The 24,529-nt window shown below is 56.9% G+C and overlaps 1 protein-coding gene across 1 annotated transcript; it reads right to left on the bottom strand.

Moving 5' to 3' along the window:
• Positions 1-297: 297 nt before the first annotated feature.
• TLDC2 (TBC/LysM-associated domain containing 2) lies at positions 298-22,891 on the bottom strand. The gene is made up of 6 exons (XM_065414949.1): positions 22,859-22,891; positions 16,779-16,943; positions 15,011-15,163; positions 8,477-8,572; positions 2,324-2,397; positions 298-433 (listed from the first exon to the last, which is right to left on the bottom strand). Exons 1-6 carry the CDS (start codon positions 22,889-22,891, stop codon positions 298-300), a joined length of 657 nt encoding a protein of 218 aa, XP_065271021.1.
• Positions 22,892-24,529: the final 1,638 nt, after the last annotated feature.

The following is a 24,529-nucleotide window of genomic DNA, read 5'->3' as shown; positions in this document are numbered from 1 at the left end:
AGATTCCGTTTGCATTGAAATCCAGTGCTTGTGGGAGCCACCCACTGGGGCTGCTCTGATCCCCCACGGCGAGCGCACTGACGGGAAAATGGGTGGGAACGTCTCTGCTGCTCTCGCTGGAGCGTGAGTGCGGGCCGGGGCGGAGAAAGGAGCACAGGCTGGCAAAGCCCTGTGCGTAAGGGGAAGAGGGGCTGAGCACCACCCTCTGGAAGGGTTCCAGACACTGCTGGGAACAGCTGTCAGGCCCAGCCAGAGTCCATTCGAAAGCAGTCAGTTCCCACGGTCCCCGGTGTGGGCTCAGGTCAAGGCCCAAACCTCCAGGTCCCGAATGAAGAATTGCTCCTGGGGCGACAGGATTTCATTGTCAAATGTCTCACATCGGTGACTTCCCCCATGGTACAGGTCCCCGTCCAGCCACAGGCCGAATTTGCCACTGAAAATAAAGGGAAGACCCAGCTGAGTATCAGACAAGGGCTCCAGTCCGGGGCCAAGACAGGCAGGGCAGGGGCCTCTCTGACTGTGAGCTAACGAGGGTTCCCTGCCTCTGTCCCCATGTGGAAGGACAGCTAGTGGGCCTGATCCTGCCAAGCACAAGGCACCCCTGCTCTCAGTGACTTCAGGGTGCTCAACACCTCCCAGGATTGGGCCCAGCATGAACGCTGCCCTTCTACCATGTTTTGCACTAGGCTCTTGATGAGCATTAGAGATGCCTCTCTGAGCACCCAGCCCAGCTGCTCCCAATTGTGCAGCCCCGTGCAGGGTAAGGAGATGCACTGAGGGAGCCGCTGGAGGCTAATGGGCTGCACAGGGGCCCTGTGCTCCTGACCCGCCCTGCAGCACCTGTGTTACTAGCGAGGCTGCAGAAGAGAGAAGAGCCCTGCCTGGCTCTCAGACCCTGGGGCAGGATGCAGGGCTGGTGGAAGAAACCGCTTCTTCCTTCACATGATACAGAATCATTCAGAGCCCCACAACACCCCTTGTTACAGCCGCTTCTCAGGGCAGAGTGGCTTTGTAATGGGCTTGTTTCACAGCTGGGTGAATAGCGCAGAGAGGCTGCGTAACCCGCAGGGAGCTGGAGCTGGAGCCGGAGCCACGCTCTCGCCAAGGCTTCCTGCAGCCATGGCCGTGCTCCTTGGGCATGACCAGGAAAGATGAACACCAGGGCAGGAGGGGCAGGGCCATGCACACGGGGAACACTGGAGGGAGCAGGGCATGGGGCTGCTGAGCGCTTTTGCTTTGAGTTCACTTCTGTGGGTTTTTCTAGGCTAGGGAAGGCGGGTGGGGTGGGGTGTCAGTGCGAGCTAACATGCTGGCTAGCCCCAGTCCTCTTCCTGGTGCACATGCAGTGTTTGCCTCGATTTAGCTGGTCAAGGTCAACTCCGGGGGAGCCCTGGTGCAAACTGGTTCTGTCAGGTACATCCCTGTTATTACTGGCTGGATGACAGCGGCAGGTAGGGGATGCGGTCACTCACAAAGCGCTGGGTTGTGGCAGAAGGGAAGGGCCCAGCGTCTCCCAAAGTGCTGTGGCCATGACCAGGCTGGGCATGTGTGCCCCACACAGGGGTTCAGTGCTGGCAGAGGGGTTTGCAGTCAGTCTGTCAGGGGACGCACAGCTTCATGGTCTGTGCTACCTGACTCCTCATCTTGGACTGGGGGGGAGGGGCTGTTCAGCCTCCCCAAGACCCCCTTCCTGTTAGTACTGAATGTCTCTGCTCCTGTTGGAATGGCCTTGTCTCCCCTACACTTCTAGTGTTAGTGTATCAGCTCCATCACAGCTAGCCCAGGGATGTCTCCTCAAGCTGGAAATTACACCTCCTGCTCCAAGTGTAGACATACCCTGAGAACAGAGCAACCAGTGCAAACACTTCTGCAACCCTTCACTCACATCTGAGCACGGACGTTGCAGAAGGGAAATCAGCCAGATCCATTCATTGGTAGGAATCATGCACTCGACTCCCCTGGAGCCTCCTTCCTTATACTGGGCTGGGCTGAAGGAGCGCTAGATGAGCAAAGTCATTTACACTTCCCAAGGCTACCCAGCGCAGCAGATCTCAGAACAGCAGCTAGGTCTGTCTCCAGCCTCCAGGAGGGCAGCGTGTGTGAGCGGATACATCCACATAGACCCCATGTGGCTGGATGCAGGACTCCGCTCGCCTGCTCTGGCTGCTGGCTCAGGACGGGCTGTGCTGTGCTTGGCTCGGAGTACTGCAGCCCCTGCCTTCCCCTACGCTGTGAGGGCAGAAGGGTCTCGAGGAGCATCGAGGCAGAACAGGCCCCAGAAGTCTAGCCAGTGAAAGGCAGCTCTGCCCAGTCAGCTACATACCTGCCCCCGCCAATCACTAGCAAATCTGCATCTCCTTTCATGAAGAAGGTGTTGCTGCCTGTCCACTTAAACACCTGCAAGGAGAAGCAACCATTAGCAATCAGAGCAGGGGTGTAGGGACAGCTAATTACACCCCCTGAGTAGCACCTGGCACAGGAACGGGGAGCCCTGCTGCAGTGTGGAGGGAGCTGGTCAGCGGTGGCTTGCCATGACTGCTAGGGTCACCGGTGCAACCCCGCTCACCAGGAGCTACTTAGCCCAAAGTACTGACCAAGACTCAGCCTAGAGCGTCACTGATCCTCTCTGCACTGCATTCACCAGCTCCCCAACCCTGACCAGCTCACTGTAAAACCTGGTGTGATGCTCTGTACCGCAAAGCAACATCCTGGCACCCCCACATTTACCATGGTGATTTAATTATGATGTATCTTGTACAAAATGTGTCATGTGAGGAGTCTATGGAAAAGTTATTGTTTGCTGAGTATGGTTATCCAATTTGCATGCATGTTTCATTTTTGTATCTGAAGTTATGAATATTGACTATGGATCTGTATTTCAAATGTGTTTTCTACTGGGTAACTCCCACAAGGTAGTTTACAACCAGTCTAACCAGCAGATTGTGAATGAACTATTCAAGTTGATGGCTCATCAATGGGCCATGGAAGAAGCTTATCCCCACCTGATGGCCCGTCCTGTGAACGTTCTAGCCAGAATATGGGTAATGGCCCCTGCTCTGACTCGAAGCATGCAAGGACATGTGACACTGGACTCCATCTTGTGCCTGTACTTTTCCACTAACTGTGCTGGGGGCTTTGTTTGGAAAAATGAAGTTCCCTCCACATGGGAGAAGCTAAAAAGGGGGAAGTGACATCATCACTTAGCCTCTCCCCCTACCCCTAACTCAACACCAGGAAACACCTCAGGGACAGAGACTGGACTGGGGAGGTGGTCCCAGGTGGGAAAGGAGGAATCCCAGCCTGTGTATGGAAGATTGATGAACTGTTTGTACCATCAGGATGAGCCACTGCTTGAGTCAAATCCTGGCTAGTTTATAGAACTTAGATTGCAATTTTGTTTTATTTCTTAGCTAATCTACGTTGATCTGTAGACTTATTACTTATAATCACTTAAAAGCTATCGTTCTGTAGTTAATATATCTTTTTTTATATTTCAACCTAAAAACTGTGTGTTGTTTGAAGTGCAAAGGGAAATTTGCTTAGGAACAGAGGCTGGTGCATTGTCCTCTCCACATTGAGGGAGGGGCGGCCTGGGTAATAACATACACTGGTGAGGCTTCTGACCAGGGCAGGACAGGACCAGGACGGGTCTGCAGCTTGTCACAGCATCACAGTGAGAGAGGGAGCCCAAGCTGGTGAGACAGAAGTCTCAGCGGTACCCCAGTTCCAGGTTGCACCCCAGGGAAGTACGTCACACTTGGGGCGGAATCTTTTCTAGCTCTTCCAGCGTCCTGGTTAGCAAAATGTAGGCACAGGCTATAGTAAGGGGAGCGTGGCTCCCCCTCCGCTCTGTGTGGCTGGGGCAAGCAGCACCCCACAGTGCCTCTCCTCCCTGGCTGGAGTGGTGAGAGCTCCTCCCCCGTTCAAGCTACTTTATTCTGCCTGTAGGGGCGCTCTCCGGGGCATTGCAGTCACCGCTGGGGCTGTGCAAAGCCACAACCCACAGCAGGCAGGCAGCACTTTGGGGGAGCTGTGCCAGCTGATATCCTTGTTCCCAATGCGTCCCACCGCCTGTGAGTCAGCATTAGCCATGCTGCCATTGCGCACAATTTTATAGTGACTCTTGTGATGTTTGATTTCTTCAAGCCCCAGCTCCTGGAGTCACGTCAGCAGCACATCAGCCTCTCGGCTCTCCTTAAAAATATGTCAGCTTTTGGCTGGGGAAAGCTGGTGACTGTGACCCGAATGTGCCCCCAGGGGGGCAAAGAATAAGAACTGACATTTGTTATTTTTCAGCCTCTCATGATTCCCTGGGGGCTGACTCATGCCTTTGGGTCCCTGAGGCTGGCGATGTGTCAGGATGATGAATGCTACTGCTGGCGAGGAAAGGGAGAGCCCCATTGGACTGCACCTTTGGCCAGTCACAAGTGTGTCAGCAGTGCTGGCCAGAGAGCAGGTTCTCACACAACCACCTCATGTTCCAGTCCTGGTGGCACTTCGTGCCAGGAGCCAGCATTTCCTGTGCCTTGCTTAGCAGAGGGTGCGCCAGGCCTATAAGGGGTTAAGTGAGTAACTGCCCAGGGCTCTTCTTGGTGTGGACAATTCCCCTAAATGTTGGGGTGGAGCTGAACTCCACAGGAAGGGAATGGGGGCAGGACATGAGGCTGATAAGGTGCAGGGTTTGAATTAGCTGTACTGGGGGCTGATAATTCAGTTCAGTGCTGCTGGTCAACATGGCTTGTGGGAGGTGATGTGCACAGAGTTCCCCAGCCCCAGAAAAGGAGAAAGACAGAGCGAACTGGGAGGAGGAAAGAGGCCCTAGTGCAAGGAGAGGCTTCTCCTGAAACTTGGCCTGCATTAGCCACACCACCCAGCACTCAGCCCACATGTGATACAGCAGCCCCATCCCTGACCCAACACAGCCGTAGCCGCTGTACAGGATCACAAACGAAAACTCTCTTTGCTTCTGTGTTTGGCTTTCCCAGCGTGTGGCCTTAGGAAAAGGAGCTGATTTTGAAGTCAGAGGAAGATCTGGCCCCCACATGCAGGCAAGACTGGACTCCAAGGGGGAATTCACCCCTGTGCCAGAGCTGCGTGCTGGATTGTTCCCCACGGGGGCCTTGCTGCGGCTTATGGCACCTTCACGCTGGCTCTGCTGGCGTAACGCAATGGGAATCTCACCAACAGAACAGTCTGCGCCGCAGTCGAGACGGGACTCGGTTTGACAGCCCTGTTCCCGGCTGCTTCCGGGTGAGGCAGCAACTGGGCTTGGTCGTTCCCACATGTTACTACCCCCATGAGCCCAGCAAGCGTCCAAGTGAGACAGGCTGAGGGCCAACGGCCTGAGCAGGTTGGGGAGCAGGAGATACCTGAATTCTGGACCAACTCCCCTCCATCCTACTGCATTTTGTCTATGCTGCCTTGTTAGATCATTATGAAAACCAAGGACTTCCCAGTCGCTGTTTCCCCCTGCCCCAGCAACATCTGACGTAGCCAGGTATTTGGGCACATTCCCCCAAACAAAACACTTGGTTTGCTGAGAATGAGGGTTTCTCCAGTACAGATCCCAGCAACACACTCACTAAAACACTAGGAAATACCCAGGTACGTTCTTCCTGTTCCTGCCTGGGACACACTGCTCCTCCTTCACCCATCTTTCCAGCCCCTGTAGCATACAGCCCCCATGCCCCACACCAACAAATGTGCAGCCTGGAGGCCAAGCTCGGCAATCCAACATGGCAGCCCCCTGGAATGCGACTGCCTAACACAACACAAAACCTGTTTCACAGATGTTTTTACTAGGGCTGCTCAAAAATGTCCCATCAAAACTGTTTTTGATAGAAAATTGGATTTTCAAGCAAATGAAGTGTCTGCCTCTGGAAAATCTCAATATTTTGTTAGCAAAAAGAGGCGAAAATCCAAAATATCCTGGTTCAAAATACCACCACAGTGTCTCATGGGAGTAATAGTTCAGGTGCCTTATGCTCCCACCCTCTTCCATGGATAGGGCTTTCTGGCTAGACTACATCACGCATGATGCATCATTACCAGGGACTTCTATGCACCTCCACCCATCACCAAGCGGGGAGACAGTAGTGCATCATGGGAGATGTAGTCCAGTCAGAAAACCCTGCCCGTAGACTAGAATGTGAGCATTAGGCAACTGAACTGCAATGCCCATGAGGCACTGCGGCTCCAGTCAGAGTAGAAATTTTCAGTTTTCAGCCAACATTTTTCACCAGAACGTTGAAATTTTCAGTGGGGGGAAAAAGTCTATTTTCTAAGCAGCTCTAACTATCACCTTCATGCACCAAACAGTTCCTAAAATCTCTCTAGTGGTTTCACAGAGCCACGTCGGTACTTAACCTGCTCCTAATCTCCCAACACAAAGCCAGAGTCCAACACAGTATGACAACAACAATCCAGCCCAAACTACTGTCCGCCTGCCCCAGAGCTACCACCCATGCCAGGCAATGCCAGCAGCATGCTTAGCATGGCGCAGGCTAAGGTGTGTGTATGCTGGATGGTGAGGTGCTAGGGACAGAGAAGGGCGCATGTACAAAGGGTGAGGAGGAACGTACTTGAGGGTATTTTAGCAAGGCACTGCAGTAGGATTTGCACCTGGACAACCTTAGCTCTAAAGCACCAAAGGTGTTTTATTTGTGGGAGTGGCTTTCCCAGTTCTTAGTATGTACATAACAACAAGTATTCCCATCCCCCCTGCCCCTCAGCACGCATTGGCTATTGCTGTGTCCAGCCATCCTATGACTGGAAAGGAGAAATAGTCACCAAACCGCAGGTTACAGGCAAGCAAGGAGCAAACCTCAGCTCTGATGTTGGTGGGTGCAGCTTACACCAGGGCTGGAGCTGGCTGCACAGAGGAGTTTTAATGCTTCTGATTTGATCAGTCACCAAACTGGCATCCCAGGCTGGGGCGCTGCAGCAGTATCTGCCGGGGCTCGGGCAGCGAGTGTTGTGGGGGGGGGGAGCGGCGCATGCCTGTCTGGGTGACACCTACCTGGGTGGATTTGTCAGGACCTGAGAAAAGCATTATGGACTATTGGGATTTCTTAGGGCCTGGCACCTGCCCTCCCAGAAGCCAGGCGGAAACACCGCTGAAGCCAGCCAGGCCACAAGCCCTAGGGCTTTGTAGAGGCCCAAGGAGGAGGTTTCCGCCCAGTTCTTCGGAGCCTCAGCTGCCAGAGGAGTTGTGCCTCGCAAGCAACGCTTGATTGCGCCCTCAGGAGCGTGGGTTAGTCTGACTCTGCCAGTCACTAGCAGGAAAGTCAAGTGATTTTCCAAAATCAGACGCTGAATTATTCAGTTACTTAGTTCTGTTGTTACAATTAATTCACTATTTAATGACTAAGGAGAGGAATTACTTCCTGGTAATTATTCCTACTAATTAAACGCTCCTACTAGGTAAAGGAGCCCTGAGGCTGGGACTGGCTTGGGAACGGGGTTACTCAGCCGTTTCCAGAGGCAGTGAGGAAGGAATGGCTGTGCCCTGCTGAGCTCAGGCGGTGCCTGCAGGTTGGGAAGGAAGCTGTCTCCAAGATGCTTTGCAAGGTCTGACTCATGCTGCTTCAATCAGCCACATGCCATGGACTTTGGGCCCGCCAGGCCTCCTCTCACCTAGGCTCCCAGGAGCGGCCTGGTTGAGCAGCCTGCTTGGTTGCAGCAGTGGGCACTGACGGGCATAACAGGGCGGTCTAGGGCCTGCAGGTTTGTGTGATGTGCAGCAGGTTCCACAAAGCAGCTGTGTGCATTGCAGGGGGCTCGGCCAAAGCCAAGCCCAAAGCCCCTGCATGAGGCGAGAGCGCAGGGTGTGAAGGGGGTGGGTGGAGCATGGATGTCAGAGGAGACATGCAGCTAACGGTGGGCAATGCCCATTGTGCTAAAGAGGGGCTTAGTGACGTGCTCCCTTCCTCACAGCAGCAGCCTCTCGATCCCTCCACGCTCCCGCCTGCTCAGCACTGAGCAAGAGAAGTACTAAGGACTCATTTGGATGCCAGGCGGGCGCTCCAGGAGACACGGGACCCAGCACAGGCCCAGGGCTCCCAGGAGTGCAGAATGCTCTCCCCACCGCTGGCTCAGCTCCCAGCATGGCTACCGGTGACACTCTCTGGGGAAGGAAGGTGGGAGCAGCTGACCAGCACTATGGGGCCTTTAGGGTGGAAGTGGAGGGGAAGTCCAAATCCCCCCCGCCCACGCCCACAGAGCGGCTGAGTGACCCAGAGCTCCTGCTGGGGGTGGGGTGGGGGGGCAGAGCCACAAGGGCACACTGCTGGCAGGGAAGGGGAAGCAGAAAGGCTGTGGACTTGTCCTCCCCCCACATGATTGCACCCCCACATGCCCCTGGGCCTGCGCCGCACTTGGGCCTTGGCCAGCAAAAGCCCCTGTCTCCGCTCCTGGGAGAGAGCGTCACAGGCTGATTCCAAAGCCCCCACACCGAGAATGTGAGAGTCACTGTTACCTTTAGCTCCGGGGAGAAGGAGAAGAGAAAAGTCTCCCCTGTGCCATAAAAGCAGCTGCTGAGTCGGATGGTGGTGGAGGAGAAGGCTCCAAACGTCTGGAATGGAAGCAGAGGAGAGAAGGTCACAGCACTGCCAGCGCTCGTGGTTTTAGCACAAGTTTTGCTGTAATTGGGGTTTCCTCAAAGTCCCAGCTCCCGGAGTCCTGGGATTCCAGGAGAATCTCAGCTTGCACTAGATACAAAACGAAGCCAGAAGGCAAAGAATCCAACATTTAAAAAAATCTCCTGATTTGTAAACCAATTGCATGAGTGATTTCTGGAGGCCTCACTTGTGATGTGTGACTGCTGGGGCTGTCAATTCTGCAGTTACCAGCAGCAGCAAGTGACCGGGGCAGGCCTGTTCACTGTCTTTACCTCTCCCAGCCATTTCAGCTCTCAGGGCAGGCTGTGTGTGCCCCAGCTCCCCTCCCAAATGCAGGGTATCTAGGACTCTGAGGCTGCTGGAATGTGCACCCAGGCTTTTAGGCACCATTATGAACAGTTACCCCACAGTCACTACCCAGGCCAATCCATGGCACCACTGCCCCCTCCACGGTCTCCACATCCCATGCTGGAGGTCCTGTGGGGAGGACCAGTGGCTCCAGGTTGTATCACTCAGTGAGGAGGTTCTGTAGCCTGTAACCGGGGCTCCAGCCAAGCTGGAAAGGGGCTGAGCAGACAGGACAAAGCCATCACTATAAGACTGAAAGGAGCCTCGCCCCTTGGATTCTCCCTCCAGCCAGTGCTGGGCTAATCCCTGACACTGGCAGGTGCTCCCTGAGGCCAGGTGTCTGCGTGCTACTCATGGGTCATGTGGGGCTGTGGCTACATGTACACGCATGCTCCGCCCACAGACCATTGCTGCTGGCAGGGCTGACACGTGGGACCTTGATTACCAGCAGCACAGGCCCTGACTGTGTGAGAAGGAGTCACTCCATCAGCTGTGAGCAGCTGGCTGTACAGTTACCAGAGACAACCACTGCAGGGAGACACAATCACACCCCAATGCCCGCCGTGGGCAGGTGACCTGGGGATGGGTCCAGAACAGACCCAGCCCCTTCCAAGGAGCGTTTTGGGGGCCAGACACAGGATGCAAAAGCCGCGGGGAATTGCGAGTGGATTATCTGATCCCCTCCAACAGCTCAGCCTGGCCCAGGTGCACTGCAGGAGTTACTGGCTGTAGGTGAACTACAGAGAGCAGACGTTACCTTAGCACTTCCCCACACCTGTACCCCACAGGCCCGCAGCCTAAGCACTGCCCCTAGGACTGCTGGCCTCCTACCCCTCATGTCCCCAGCACAGCGGTGTGCTACCCTACCACTACCGGCATGGGGGGAAGTCTGGTGAAGGGGTGTGCTGCAGAAGGAGGGGGGGACAGCCGCAGGGTGCGTGTGTGCTGTAGTTGTGGGTGCGATATGGTGAGTGGGGGCGCACAGGGGATGAGCTCTCAGGGGTTAACTCCGTTTTCTTGCTGGGTTGGGGCTGAGCCAGGTGTGCAGCGTACAGAGCTGCCCATGGCACTACACAGTGGAGGGTTGGTATATTAACCAGCATGCGCTCCAGCTCTGCATGGCCCCCTCACTCCCTACCCTGGATGGCACTGCTCCTTGGATTGTGGGTACCGAGGCGTAGGGAAGATTTATGCCAGGTTTGGCTATCCAGGGCTAGATGAGTGCCATGTGCCGTCACCCCAGACCTGCCACCTGTGCGCGCCAGAGATGCTGGGTTAATTCCTCCGCTTGTTTAACTCTCCGGTCACCTCTGCCCTCCCTGGTTCAGCTGGGACAGGAAGTGGAGGTGCGGAAAAGGTTGGCATCTGGGGATTCTCTCTAGTCTGGCCCAGTCAAGGAGGTGCTGGAAGGCCTGGCTGAGCCCTGAGCCAGCCGGGGGCATGTTTCCCCTTCACTGATTGGCTAAGTTCACTGTGCACTGGGCAGACCCGGGGAAAGGAGCATCCAGGGGCAGGGGACATGCCCAGGGGCAGGGCAGGGCTCCTCCAGCAAGGTGTGGGACTAGCCTAGGAGAAGACCAGGAGGAGAGGTGGGTCAGGGAGCAACACACGCCTAGGGGGCCTGGGTGGGATGTAGGAGGGGTCAGGTGGTGAGGGGAGACCAAGGAGGGTGGAGATGGGCCAAACCAGCAGGGAAGCACTCTAGGGTCACAATGGATGTGGGAAGGGATGCTGGGGGAACTAGCAGGTGGAACATGGGGTGCTGGATGGCTCTGGGGATGGGGGGGGCGGCAGGAGGCGCACAGGCACCAGGACGCTATCGCTGGTAGCTAAGAGGCCCACCCTGCGATCCCTGGGACTATGGGAACTGCTTGCCACCCGCCTCTTCCCGGTGTGGCACTAGCTCCCTGGTGCCCGGAGCTGGCTGCAGGATCCTGCTGCAGCGTCTCTCCGAGTGGGACTGGTGCCCATTGCTCTGCAGCCTGGCAGCTAGCCTAGGCCCTGGAGCAGGACATTGCTGCTCATTCGCTGGTCGGCTCCTTTGTCCTTTTTCTTCTAATAAAAATCCAGACAAGGTGGTGCCGTCCGAGACGGACCAGAGGACGGGGGGCTGCTGGGTGCTCACTAGTGCCTGGCAGGCGAGCCCTGCTGGGAATGCCCGATTGCAAACAGCCCATGTGCTCCCCAGCAGTCGGCCAGCACCTCCCACTCCCCAGGCCTCTGAATGCATCCCACAAGCCCCTCGGGCTGGCAGGCTGGAGCCCTGGGGCTGCCACGGACCCTACAGAGTGGGGAGAGCCTGGGGCTTGAGCATGCGAGTGAAGTTAGTGGCCCAGAAGTTCAGGAGGTTTCACTCGCATCCTGGGCCAAGGCCGGAGCTTACAGAGAGACAGCAAAGGCCACAACAAACCCTGGCAGAGCTCAGCTACACCACCCCGCTCTCCTCAGCTGTGCCCTGCCTGCCCCTGGCCTGCTTCCAGCATCCCAGCCCCCTGCTCTGCAGGCCCTAGCCCAGCACTCCCCACCCCGCTACTGAAAGGCCCCTCTGTTCCTACCAATGTATTGGCGTGGCTGGGTTTCTCCCCCCAGACCAAGGAGAGTGCTACCCAGGAGGCCCTGCCAACCAGCCCCTCCTGCTCTCATCTGTGCTCCTGAGGGAGCTCTCTCAGCTTTTACCTGTTTATGGAGAGTTTCCTACCAACTCTCTCCCTCACTGACTCAGCACCATGCCTTTCATTGCAGCCTTTGCCATGGCCCATGGATGCTTCCTGTGCAGTGCTGGGGAATTAGTATGTTTGTACAGATGGGTTGCCAGTGCTTCGTACTGGCAGAGACACCAAAAAGCTCTCCAGATGGCCCGGTGTGTTTGAACAGGACAGTTCTGCCTGCCACAGTCAGCAGCATCTGTACTCCCGCTGGTGTTTGCTCAGCAGCAGGCTGACATAGTCAAATCCCATGTGATTCTGCAGCTGCTGGGTTACTCCTCAAGGCCAGCACAGAGCACACAGCCAGTTCAAAACAATGACAAGCGCCACTGTAAGGCCCCGGGGTTGTGTGCCAGGCTGCACCGAGCATACTCTGCATTTCGGATCTCCAGTCTGGGTACTGGAATTCCTTAACAAACCCTTCTCGTTCCAGACCTGCCGCTGCTCTGCTTAGTAGGGACAGCCCGGAACTGGAACTAACGGACGTTCCTTTCCGTTTCAGATCCAGGCTGTTCAGATTGGTGACCCCTTATTCAAAGTCAAAAACCTTCACAACCCACCCCTTTACATTAACTATAAAAGCAGGAGTAAAAAGTGGACCAATGAGAATGTGCTAAGAATTTCCTAGGCCTGGGGCAGGTTGTTTCCAGGGGTTGGCAGAGGATACTTCCCCTGGAAGGGTCAGGGTGTGCGGGGACTGAGATTTTGTTGCTTTACCTTACAGTAAAATTTTCAAGCATCTTGTGCTTTGATTGCCTCGTGGCCCCAAATCGCATGTAATGACATTTTCTTTTCACAATTTCTCATGAAAAGTAATTCCCCCAGTCCGTGCCCCCCGCCCCACCCCGGAACCAGGGCCAGGAGTGGGGCCACCAGGGGGGTATGCAGACAGGGGTAAGGGGGCTGAGGCAGGGCCGCAGCTGAGGGTGGGTCTGGGGCCAGGGGCTGAGGCTGGAGCGGGAGCAGAGCCGCAGCTGGGCCGTGGTGGAGGCTCGCAGCCATGCCTGTGGCTGGGTTCACCTCCTCCCCCACCCCCAGCCTCCGCCCCGGGCTGAGGGCTGGCAGATGGGCCCCAAGCCAGGTGTGGAGCCACAACAGGGCTGGGGACGGGGTCAGGTGCAGGGCCGGGAGCCGGCGCCAAAGCTGGGGGCAGGGCCAGAGCAGACGTGGAGCCAGGGCTGGGTGGCGCTCCCTTCCCACCCCGCTGGGGCCCACGCCCCACAGTTTGGGGACCTCTGTTGTAGGGGTTTCTTTAACTCTCTACTCCTGGGGGAGTCTTTTTTGTTGTCTGTATTGCTGACAGGTATTTTGAAATAAATTACCAAAATAATTGAAACTGCCATGATTCTATTGTGTTATTTTGAAAATAAAATATGCAGAATTTTACAGAATTTTAAAATATTGTGTGCAGAATTTTTAATGTTTTGGTGCAGAATCTCCCAGGAGTCCGTCTCTCTGGCTCTCTTCTCCTCAGCCCCCAGCTCACACACTGAGGTCAGGTAAACTTATTTGAAGCAGTGTCTCTGCCTGCTTCTTCTGGGATTCCCAGGGCAAATGCACTGAGAGCTCAGCACCATCCCCTTTAGTGCAGCTTGCTCAGGATAAACCGCACAGACCCCAACTCCAGGCCACAAACCCTCTGCCCAGCCAACTTGTCAGGTCACAGAGCAGAACCAGGCTGCAGGTTTTCCACCCAACCTAGGGACCAGGCAGTAGCTTCCCTGCCTTGTGTTTCTGACATGCCCTGGATGGAATGGGAGCCAGCACAGAGTGTGTGGGGCCGGGGGGTATAGGGTTACCATATTTCCACAATCAAAAAAGAGGACACTGGGGGGGAGGAGCCCCGCTCTAGCCCTGCCCCTGCCCTGCCCCGCCCCCATCCACTCCCTCCCACTTCCCACCCCCTGACTGCCCCCCTCAGAACCCCCAACCCCCCCTGCTCCTTGTCCCCTGACTGCCCCCTCCTAGGACCCCTGCCACTAACTGCCCCCTAGGACCCCCCCCCATCTAAGCCTCCCTGCTTCTTGTCCCCTGACTGCCCCCTCCTGATAACCCCCGACCCTAACTGCCCCCCTAGGACCTTACCTGTCCCCTGACTGCCCCGACCCTTATCCACCCCCCCCCATATTCACACCCCCTCCCCCAGACAGACCCCCGGGACTCCCACATCCTATCCAACCACTCCCCGCCCCCTGACAGGACCCCCAGAACACCCAACCCATCCAACCCCCTCTGCTCCCTGCCTGCCTCGACCCCTCTCCACACCCCTGCCCCCCTGACAGCCCCCCCGAACTCCTGACCCATCCAACCCCCCCTCCCTGTCCCCTGACCAGGGCCGGCTTTAGCAAGAGCCCAGGAATCGGGCTGCGCTCCGGCCGGGGTCGCGGGGCTTGGGGCCGGGCCGGAGGTGCTCGGCCGGGGCCGGGCCGGCGCACTCAGCCGGAACCGGGGCCGGCACCCCGGGGCCCGAGCCAAGCCGGGCCGGAGCCGCTGGGGCCAAAGCCGGGGGTGCTCGGCTGGCGCCGCTTGGCTGGGGCCGGGCTGGCGCGCTCGGCCGGAACCGGGGCCGGTGCCCCGGGGCCCGAGCTGAGCCGGGCTGGAGCCGCTGGGGCCGGGGGTGCTCAGCCGGCATGGCTCGGCCGGGGCCGGGCCAGCACGCTTGGCCGGAACCGGTGCCGGTGCCCTGGGGCCCGAGCCGAGCCGGGCCAGAGCCGCTTGGCTGGGGCCGGAGGGAGCTGCTTGGCCAGGGCCGGACTGGGCCGTGCTGCGCCTCTCCGGAGCCCTCCTCCTCGCGTCCCCCACCCCCCAGCTTACCTGCTGCTGCCCGCCTGCCCCTGCTTGTTTTCAGACTTCCAGCGAACATCTGATTCGCGGGAAGCAGGGGAGGGGGAGGAGCAGGAGCAGGGGGGCGGAGCATTCAGGGGAGGGGAGGAGGGGGAAGTGAGCTGGGGGAGGGGTGGACAGCTGCGGGGCCGGGCGGCGTGCTAAGGCTGCAGGGGATGGGGGGAGCCGGGAAAGGGCTTTGGTCTAGAAATAGCCGACCGGGGGGAAATCCCAGACATTTTTAGTTTTTTAGAAATCCCCCCCGGACGGCTATTTAAAGAACGAAAAGCCGGACATGTCTGGGGAAATCTGGACGTATGGTAGCCCTAGGGGGGTTTGTCTGGGCCCAGAAGGGGGCTTACAGCCAGGAAGGGGAGCCAGGCTCCTGGGCCATACCCTGCAGAATGGCCCTACTGTGCAGGGTCCAGAGTTGTGCTGGCCTGTAGCAGCTGGATGTTTCTCTCGCATGGGAACCCCAGTCCAACGCAATGTACGAGTCCATTTCCCTGGCCTCACCTGCCCGTCGGTATCTCGGATGACCAGCAGCACAGGAGAGCTCAGCTTGTTCATACTCCTGTACATGCTCTTCAGGCTAAAGCCATCCCTGGCGGTGCAGTAGAGCAGGTTCCAAGGGTACCCGGTCACTCTCGGCGGGAGGTGGGGAGCCAGCTGGGAACAGAGCCACAGGAATCAGTTCCCACCAGGGTCCCTCTCTGCTCCCTGACCTCTGGCAGGAGCCTTTCCCATTGGTCACTTCCACACCCTCCCTCACCCAACCGCTCCCTGCTGTCCTCTCCTGGGTGTCTGGCTTTGGGGCAGCACGCACAGAGCCCTCCCCACAGACCTCACCTTGCCCATGTGTCAGCTCCAGGGCTCTGTCTCCTCCCTCGTGTTCCCTGGGGGCTCTGCATGGAAGGGGCTCTGCTAGGGCTGGAGGGGTAGGCCGTAGGAGGGGAGAAGCAGGGCACAGGCTGGCTCATGGCATCATCTCCTACAGACCACCTCCACCCTCCCACCCCAGGACTTGTTAGTACCCCTGAGAGCTTTCCAGCTCAGCTGGGTCCCCTTCCAGCCTGGAGGGCCCCACCAGTGGTAGCACGGCCCTGCAGGCAGAGCAGCATGGGGGCAGAGGAGCGGGCTCCCCCCGTTGTGGCTCATTAGGGGTGGCCCAGCCAGGCCTTTCCCACACACACGCTCCAGGAAGACCAGACCCTACCCCCAAGGGGACAACTTCCAGAGGCCTCAGTGAAAGGGATCTGCAGGGGTCATCTCCCCCTCGCCTGTCCCAGCCGGGGCTTCTCCAGAGGAAAGTGATCTGCACAGACAGCCCAGCCCAAAAGGCTCCTGGCCTGCTGGCATCAGGGTGAAGAACCCACGCAGCTCCAGGGCGGCAGAGATGTTTGGGGTAACGTTTGCCAGAGCGTTGGCAGTGTGGGGGAGTGGAACAATCCCACTGACCCAATCCCAGAAGGGGGAACCCCCAGAACGGGGTTTGCCCGGGACGTCACCCCTCTTGGTGAACACGCCCTGTGGTCCAGGCCTGCCCTGGAGCTGGTGGAAGGCTATTCACTGAAGGGAGGAATGAGGGGTAATGGTCAGGTCGGGCGAATGATTTATTAGATGCATTTATTGCTCATTATTATTATCGTTTGGCAACGGGGCTCAGCTCTGCGGGGTGACTGGATATGTGGCTCTGTGGACTCCACATTCGCTGTCTCTCAGTGCATCCGTATCAGGTCTTTGCCTCCTTTCACAAGTACCAGGAAGTTCTCTCCAGCTGCCAGGCGGCAAACCCCTGGGCCCTGAGCCAGACGGGGCTGGTCCCTGCTCACCCACCCTCACCAGTGACACACTGTCTCTGGGGCGAATGGTCCCCTGAGTCCCACAGGGCAGAGCTCTGGAGCCAGTGGCGTTAGAAGTGTCGCACTGGGATCCCCAAGGTCCGAGCTGGCCCAGTGCTGGTGCACGAAGTGCCCTTGCAGGCCCTGTGCCGTGAGCCGATCCAAGGCTACGAACCAGGGAAATGACAGCAGGAGCCCACGGCAGCACTGCCCAGCCTGTTTCCAAGCCGGGAGGGCCGGGCTGGCCAGGGGAACAAGTTCCATGCCCTGGGGTGCCCACCGGAATGCTCAATACCACTGAGGAGCTGTCCAGAGGACGGGGTGGAGGGGCCAGCTCCAGGCCAGAGGAGGCTCTAGAACTGCCAAGCACCTGGCCACAGCCTGACCCAGTGAGGTTACCTAGCCCTGCAATGGGGTGAGCCCGCAGCCTGCACTGAGCTCACCTGCTGGACCTGCCCTGCACGCAGGACGTTGCTCTCTCCATTCAGCACCGGCTGGTAGGGCTCCTCTGGGGGTGATGCTGTCACCCCCGCACCTGCCCGGCCTGGCTCCTCCTGCTCAGCAGTCTCGACACACTGCAGGGGCTGGGCTTCCTCCAGGCAGCCAGTCTGGGGGGAGATGCCCACGCCGTGTGGGGAAGAGATAAGGGACCCCAGCACAAAGAGCAGCACTTCCCCCTTGGGCCCAGTCACGGCCCTCCTGGCCATCCCATCCGGAGAGCGCTGGTGCACAGAGAATAGGCTGGCATCACCCACGCCCTGCCTGGTGAGCCCTTCAGTAGAAGAGGGCATTTTAAGCCCACTGGGCAGGGTCCAGCCTGTGCCTCTCAAGGGCCCAGTGTGTGGGTCAGACCCTAGGCAGAGGGGGCAAAGGTGGCTTTTAGCTTCCCCAGGTCTGGAGAGCTCCGGGACACAGCACTGCCTTTGGAGTGATAGAGAGCAACCCCAGGGCTGCTCCACAGCCCAGAATAGCTGAAACACAAGTGCCCACTTCCCAGCCCAGCCCAGCCCCACCCTCTATCACTGCCCTACACTGGGAACTGTGGGAGTGAGGGGCATATAGGGCTGTGTGTTGGGCCAGTGCTCTCCCTTTGTATGGTCCCTTTCTGTTCCTGGCACAGAATAAAGAGGCTGCCAGACCCGCCCCTCAGTCTGGGCCTGGCTGCCATGTCCCAACTCCTGGGCTTGCCCCACTAACCATGCTCTGTTTCACTGTGTGCATGGATCCCGAGGGCTCAACACCAACTCTGTCCAGTGCAACAGCTTCAACAGGAGAGGTTGAGGGAGCCCCACATGAGAATACCCCATAGCCCTTCTCGCCCTCAGCCAGTGGGGGGACTTGAACCAGGAGTCTCCCACACTCCAGGTGAGTGCCCTAACCACTAGGCTAAAAGACATGCTGGAGGCCTGCTCCCCGGCTTCTTGCTAACAGCACGGGCACCTACTGCTAAGTGAGGGTTTGCAGCTGAGAATTGCAAGCCGAGAGAGGGGCGGGGCTTAGCACACACCCTTCTCGTTGGCCTCTCCCATTGGCTAGTTTAGGTGGCTTCTCGCCTCCCCTGTTGGCTTTTGTGAATTGCATTGTGAGACACCTTTGTCTCCCCATTCATCACATAGGGAGCCAGGCGCATAATTCCCACTCTGGGAATCTCAGCATTGTTCTTGTGATTTTGTTACGCTTGCTGGCACCCTGCACACAATGCCTAGCTGACTGCTGCCCTCTGAGAACGTGACACCTGCCCTCACCCTCACGCCCCCAGGCTTCGATAAAGGGGCTTGCTGCCAGCATTCACCAGGCTTTGTATTGCCACTGGGCAAACTGCCCGCTGCTGCTCAGGTGCTACTGAGTACAACTCAAATGCAGGATGCGGACACCCAGGGTTGCATGGGCAAGCTTGATCCTGGCATTTCCTGGCTTTTGAGTGCCTGACTTGGCAACTTTAAGAGTCTTTTAACATGGTTTTGGGGGCATAATTTCCTAATTTTTTGAAGAAAAAACCTCCCTGAAAAACAGAAATTCCCTCATATTGCCCCCCAGTTTGGGTCAGCAGCAGGGCTTAGGTCTTTTGTTCCACAGCACAGACCTCTGCTACTTGAGTTACCAGAGGAACCGGTAGCAGCAGTAGTAGGCTGTTAACCTCTGTGTGGACCAGAGGAGGACAAGTGAGTTTCTCAGCTATTTGCTGACAGAAGAGGAAGGCTGAGACTCCTGGGTTCTATTCCAGGATCTGTAGGGGACTGTGATCTAGTGGTTGTAGATCCCTCTACTGCTGTTTCCCTAGCCTGTCTCTGCTCCTCCCTTCTCCCCTTGTGCTCCCATCCACCACCCCGGCTCCTGCCCCTCCCTTCTCCTATCCACTCCTGCTCTGCTCCTGTCCCCCAGCCACCTGCTCCCATCCCCTGGCTTCTGCTCTCTCTGCACCTATAGAGCCCTTAGCCCCATGACTTTTCCCTACACTCCACTCTGCTCCTATCCCACCTGCCCCACCCTCTTCACCCTCAGCATCTATATACTCCCCCTTTCCCTCCCACTCTGCTCCTCCCACACCCCTGGGTCCTGCTCCTGGCCTCCCCTCACCCCATTCAAATGTGGCTGGTTCCTCCTGCCCACCATGCTGCCTGGGCACTGGCAGAGGGAGCATTGAGAGCGCAGGAGACACTGGCTCCCAGCTCAAAGTTCCAGCACTCAGCACCAGGGCCGTCTCTAGGTTTTTTGCCGCCCCAAGCAAAAAAAATTTTGGCTGCCCCACCACCACCCCAGGGCTCTCTCTTCCCCCGCCCCACCCGCACCCCCTTCCCCCCAGCTCTGGGCTCTCTCTTTCTCCCTCCCACCACCACCCGCACCCCCTGCCGCCCCACCCCTGGGCTCTCTCTTCCCCCCCCCCACCCGCACCCCCTGCTGCCCCAGCCCTGGGCTCTCTCTCCCCCCCACCCGCACCCCCTGCTGCACCAACCCTGGGCTCTCTCTTCCCCCCCCCCCCACCCCCTGCCGCCCTAGCCCTGGGCTCCCCCCAAGAGTGCTGACTCCGCCCGCTCCCCCCTTGCCTCCAGCCGGTCCGGCACTGGCAGGGTCGGGGTAAGCAGCCTCAGCCCAGGGTCCCTCCAGCCAGGGCTCCTGCCTCCAGGACCAGCCGGGACCCAGGAGGGCAGAGCCGGGGGACTGCCCCGACAGAGGGTGGAGGAGCCGGGGCAGGGTAGCCCCAGAGGGAGCGGAGCCCCGGAGAGCGGGACGTGGGCTGCGCACGACAGCGCCCCGCCCTCTATGGCCCCGCTGCTGCTTCTGGCCACCCTGCTGCAGTCCCTGGGCGGCTCGGGCCGCTTTGCCTAGCCCTGGCTGTGGCGCTGGGGAGCGGTCGCCCTGCAGCACCTGCAGGTGGCTCCGTGTGCCCCGCGGGGCGGCCTCCAGCCCAAGTGTCCCCCACTCAGAGCCTGCCCGGCCCAGCCACAAGGTGCAGGCGCTGCTCCCCTGCGGCGCGAACCGCAGCGGCCCCAGGGCGCCCCCCACGCACGACGCACTGCTGCTGCCACGGCCGGCTCTAGGCTTTTGCCGCCGGAAGCAAAAAAAAAAAATTGCCAGAATGCCGCCCTTGAAAATGTGCCGCCCCAAGCACGTGCTTGGTTAGCTGGTGCCTAGAGCCGGCCCTGCTCAGCACCATGGAGGCCTTAGCAGCTGTAGGGGAACAATTGCAGGGAAAGCCCACCTCAACCTCTGCAATCCTGGGATGGCGCCTGCTCAGTCATGCTGGAGATGGTGCCTGTGCAGTTGGCACTTAGGCACTTTGAGGGAGTGGAACATGCTCAGTGTAGACAGAATCCTTAGAGAATTTAGCTGCCAAACTCTAACGAGTCTCTACTGAGCATGTGCAAACTGAGATTTTTTTCCATAGTTTTATAACTTGACCTAATTTGGGCAAATACTCAGGAGAACAACAAAAGGCACATACCTGTCACCAAGGTAACAACCCCATCAAACACACACCAGATTTCAAGGCCATGCTCTAACTCATTGAGGCCCCAGAGAGTCTCAGTTAAACAATTGCAAGAATATTTTTAGCACGGAAATTTTTTCCCCCCTAATCTCATTCTTGGACATGGCTGGACCATTTTAGCTGACAGGTTTTTTTGTTTTTAAATCAGCCTGAAGCAGAGACCTGAGAACAGTAAAAGTGTCGAACAACCTTTACTACAAGTGGCACTAGCAGCTCCGCCTATTAAACATTTATACGACGCTACGTGACCGGCTGTGACAAGTACTTGGACATTGCATAATTGTCGGGCATCTGCGGAGTCTGGAAGGGTCAGTTATGAAGGGAGTGTTTCCTCTTTGGTATAGTTTTCCTGCTCAATATTACACAAGAGATTTCAGCCCTGACAAATCTAAGGCCTCTTCACAGCACTTGTGCCACATGAGTCAGGCAGAAATCACTGCCCAGCCCTGCTTTCCCCCCGCTGGGATAGTTGGTCAGAAACTCACCTTCACCCCCTGACTCAGGGGAGTTCCCATCCCCATAGAAAAGGCAAACAAATAAACAAGGGGAAAATTGCAGGAAGCATAGATCAGATCTCCTAGAGTCACTAATATCTGCTCAAGTGAAGACTCAGGGCCCAGCTGGACTATGCTAAAGCCTGAAAGCAGAGTCGGTTGCTTTCCTGACTCATCTTTTCTCCTTGCCTCAGCATTTCCTTCTTGGGCTACTTGCAAAGCAACTCTCTTTCTGCACTATACAGAGGTGAAAGTAAGCCGGTACGGCGTACCAGCAAGAGCCAGTACGCCATGACGGACTGCACCGCCTTCTGCGGCGGGGATTTAAAGGGCCCGGTGCTCCGGCTGCTGCGGGGAGCCCCGAGCCCTTTAAATCCTGGCCCCAGCCTGGCTGCTGGAGCTGCGGGGGGGATTTAAAGGGCTCGGGGCTCCGCGGCGGCCGGAGCCCCAGGCCCTTTAATTTGCCCCTGAGCCCCAGGGACTCCGAGCCACCTCTGCAGCTGGGAGCCCCCGGGGTGATTTAAAGGCTCTGGGGCTCCCAGCCACAGCCCGTGTCCCAGGGCCTTTAAATCTTGAGAGACACCGCCTCTTCTGGTTGGGGCCACGCCTCTTCCAGTTGAGGCCACACACCCCCTCAGGACTCTGGCTGTACTGGTAAGTCCTGTAAGTTACTTTCACCCCTGGCCCTATATTAATGAGAACCTGCCTTCCCAGGGCACAGCTCTCTCCCCTTGCCTTTGCACGCATACTAAGAGAAAACACAGTGAAGGATGGACAGAAAATCCCACGGGCACCAGGAACAGAAAACAATTAGCAAGCAGCAGCATTTTGCACCCCGGCTGGGCTGCTGAAATCACGTTCCTTTCCAGGCAGAGGCCCGAGCCTTGGAGCAGTCAGAGAAGCCAGCACCCCTGGCTCTGGGACCCTGTTGATTCACATGCAGGTCAGAACCAGTGCTGATGTTTGGTAAACAGAGCTGGAGCTTGTCAGAGCCACATTGTCCCTGTTTGTTTTGATTGGCCTTGCCTGGCACCCAAGAATCACAATTTAAAAAGAAAACGGATCAGATTACATAGGGCAGCTGGCTGTGACTAAAAAAGCAGGTGGCTGCTGCAGGCTGGGCCCTTGGCCAGGGGAGCTGGGCCCTGTCTGCATTAGAGACACGGCACAGCTGTAGTGATACTGATAGTGCAAACCCCTAATATAGACACATGACATGGATGTGAAGTGGGGTTCAGCCCAGTGCAGGTGAATCTGGTAAATTACCAGGGTCTATCACACCATCATCCACCTTTCCATTGAGGCTACATCTACACTGAGGCTTGCACCAGATGCAGTGAGAGCAGGACAGATCTCTGTAACTAACAAGCACCCTTCACTTTCCATATTAAAGAAGAGGAAGAACAACCCAAACATTTACACCCTGTGTTGGCTGTCAGCCAGGGCACTCTGCCTGTATGTTGTATTGCTTTCTCCCCTTTGACTGTTCTTTTCCGTCTGCAGTCTCCGCGAGACAGCGAGAGTGTCTCTCATGTGTTTGTGCAGCACCCAGCCTGCCGCCAGTGCTGCTGTCAGATCACTAACGGAGAGTTGCAGGTTTGCAGGTGCACAGTTCAAAGCCAGCACCGGGATTTAGAGATGGGCCCAACCCTCTAAGTCAAGCTCCGGATCTCAGCTCCTGTAGGCCAGGGATGTTTGGAGCTAGATTGAGATGACTGGATCTGGTTCCCCCAAATCTGGGGACACTTGGATCCAGGGTTTGGGGTCAGGACTTTCTCCAGTAGGAGTAACACCAATCTGAAGGGTAACAGCCTATGCACACTGGACAAGGTCCCCTTGTTAAAATCAATGCGATCTAGCTGGTAACCGATGCCCCAGCAGCAGTAAATCTGAGCTAGCGTCATTGCACCATCTTACTGCTGGACCTGATCAGCCTGTTTCAGAAAGGAAAGAAGCAAGTTACGGAGCACAGCTGCCTGCGGTTTGTTCTGAGTGTCAGCCCCCATCTGTCTCCCCTGGGCACACGCGGTGCGGTACATACCAGGAGAGTGTAGCCGCTGCGGAGAGCTTTCATGGTGTGTGGGCGAGTCCTGCAGCAGGTGCATGGAGCTGTGCTCACTGCTGAGAGCTGCCCAGGGGAGGGGAAAGCAGGTGCCTGCCAATGGCCTGTTGAGAACACTCCCATCTAAACAACACAGATTTTACTGCTTCCCTCTATCTGGACTCTCCCACCTCCTGGTACAGCAGTCAGCTCATCAACCGTGGGTAGCCTCTGCTGCTCAGGGCCCCATTGGATAGCATGTGCCTGCTGAGGGTTTACCAGACAGATCAAACCCCTCCTCTCCAATTGGAAAAAGGAGTTTAAAGGCCTTTGAACTCTTTGTAACTGTACATGAATGTCTTCCTGATGGTGGTCTCAAAGAGCTCTTCACAAAACTGCAGCAAAATTGGGTTCCTAACCACAATGCTTGTTCCCTCTGTTGCATGCAGCTGGCTCTGTTATTGTAGGGTCTCACATGGGTACTGACCTGAGCACCCTGCTTTGGTATTGGAGGACTGGTTACATGTACTTTCATACTCAGGTTGCTTATGAATGCTGAAGGTGGATTTATTTTTTTAAGGAGAAAGAAGTGGTTGAAACACTGGGGTTTGGTTTAGTTCTGTTTTTTAAAGGCATAAGAAATACAGCAAGTCTGCAAACGGAAATTAGAAAGTGAACCTGGGCAAACAGACGCTAAGGTGATTAGGAGCAAAGTCCCCACCCCGGAGGGCTGTTCTGACAGCAGTATAAATATTGTAAGCATCAGCAAGAGCTGCTGACAACTTCCGAGAAAGCTTCAACCCGGAGACTATTTGAGACAACAGAAACACACACCAGTGCTCACGGAATACAGTCAGCCCCACAAAGAGACCCAGGAAACGGCAGAGCTTCCCAGATTTGTCTGTATAGTGCCCCGCTGCTCTGTAGAGAGATGATCTCACATACGGCTCCTCTTCCACTCCACACTCACTGGCCTGATCTTCCCTGCCATTCCCCAGCAGCTGGCCCCCACTTTCATTCCTGTTCTCTCTCAACCAGACCCCCTCCCTTTCCGCATGGCCCAGCCCACCCCTCATTTCGCATTCCCCACCAACTGGCACACTTCCCCATGGCCCCATTCCCCCTGCCTGGCCTCCACCTCTCATCCTGTTCCCCATTGCCCATCCCATCCCCCCTCCTATTCTTAATCACACAACATCCCTAGAGCAACGGCCTCACTGGAGCCTCTAGGACAGTAATACTAGAGCTGTGTGAGTGCAAACTAGAAGAAGCCCTCTATCTCCTGTTCCTCTTCCTTTCTCCTCCCCATCCCTGTGATAAACGAAGGGGTGGGAGGTAGCTCCCTTTTATGGACACCCACCCAGCCAGATGCTATAAAATCCCTCTTAGTAGCTGTTCTCTGATTGCTCTACCTGTAAAGGATTAAAAAGTCTCACTGCTATGCATAGGTAAAAGGAAGTGAGTGGGCACCTGACCAAAAGAGCCAATGGGAAGGCTAGAACTTTTTAAAATTGAAAAAAGACTCCCCTTTTGTCGGTCTGTTGTTCTCCCAGGGAGAGGCAGATAGGGCAGCAGCTATGCTGTAAGAAGCTTGGCCCAGGTATGAAAAAATCATCAGTATCATACCTAGAAACTACTCATGTGAAACCCCAGATATGTAAGTAGATCAGG

This window comes from Emys orbicularis, chromosome 12 (genome assembly GCF_028017835.1).
Source record: "Emys orbicularis isolate rEmyOrb1 chromosome 12, rEmyOrb1.hap1, whole genome shotgun sequence".
NCBI classification, from domain to species: domain Eukaryota; kingdom Metazoa; phylum Chordata; order Testudines; family Emydidae; genus Emys; species Emys orbicularis.
The sequence above is the reverse complement of the archived record's forward strand: the minus strand, read 5'-3'. Positions and strand labels throughout refer to the sequence as shown.

Coding starts and splice junctions, on each gene's coding strand:
- TLDC2 (XM_065414949.1), bottom strand. CDS start 22,891: ATGAAAGCTCTCCGCAGCGGCTACACTCTCCTG. Junction 15,164..16,778: donor GTGCAGGGCAGGTCCAGCAG/GTGAGCTCAGTG, acceptor CTCTGTTCCCAG/CTGGCTCCCCACCTCCCGCC. Junction 434..2,323: donor CTAGTGATTGGCGGGGGCAG/GTATGTAGCTGA, acceptor CTTTATTTTCAG/TGGCAAATTCGGCCTGTGGC.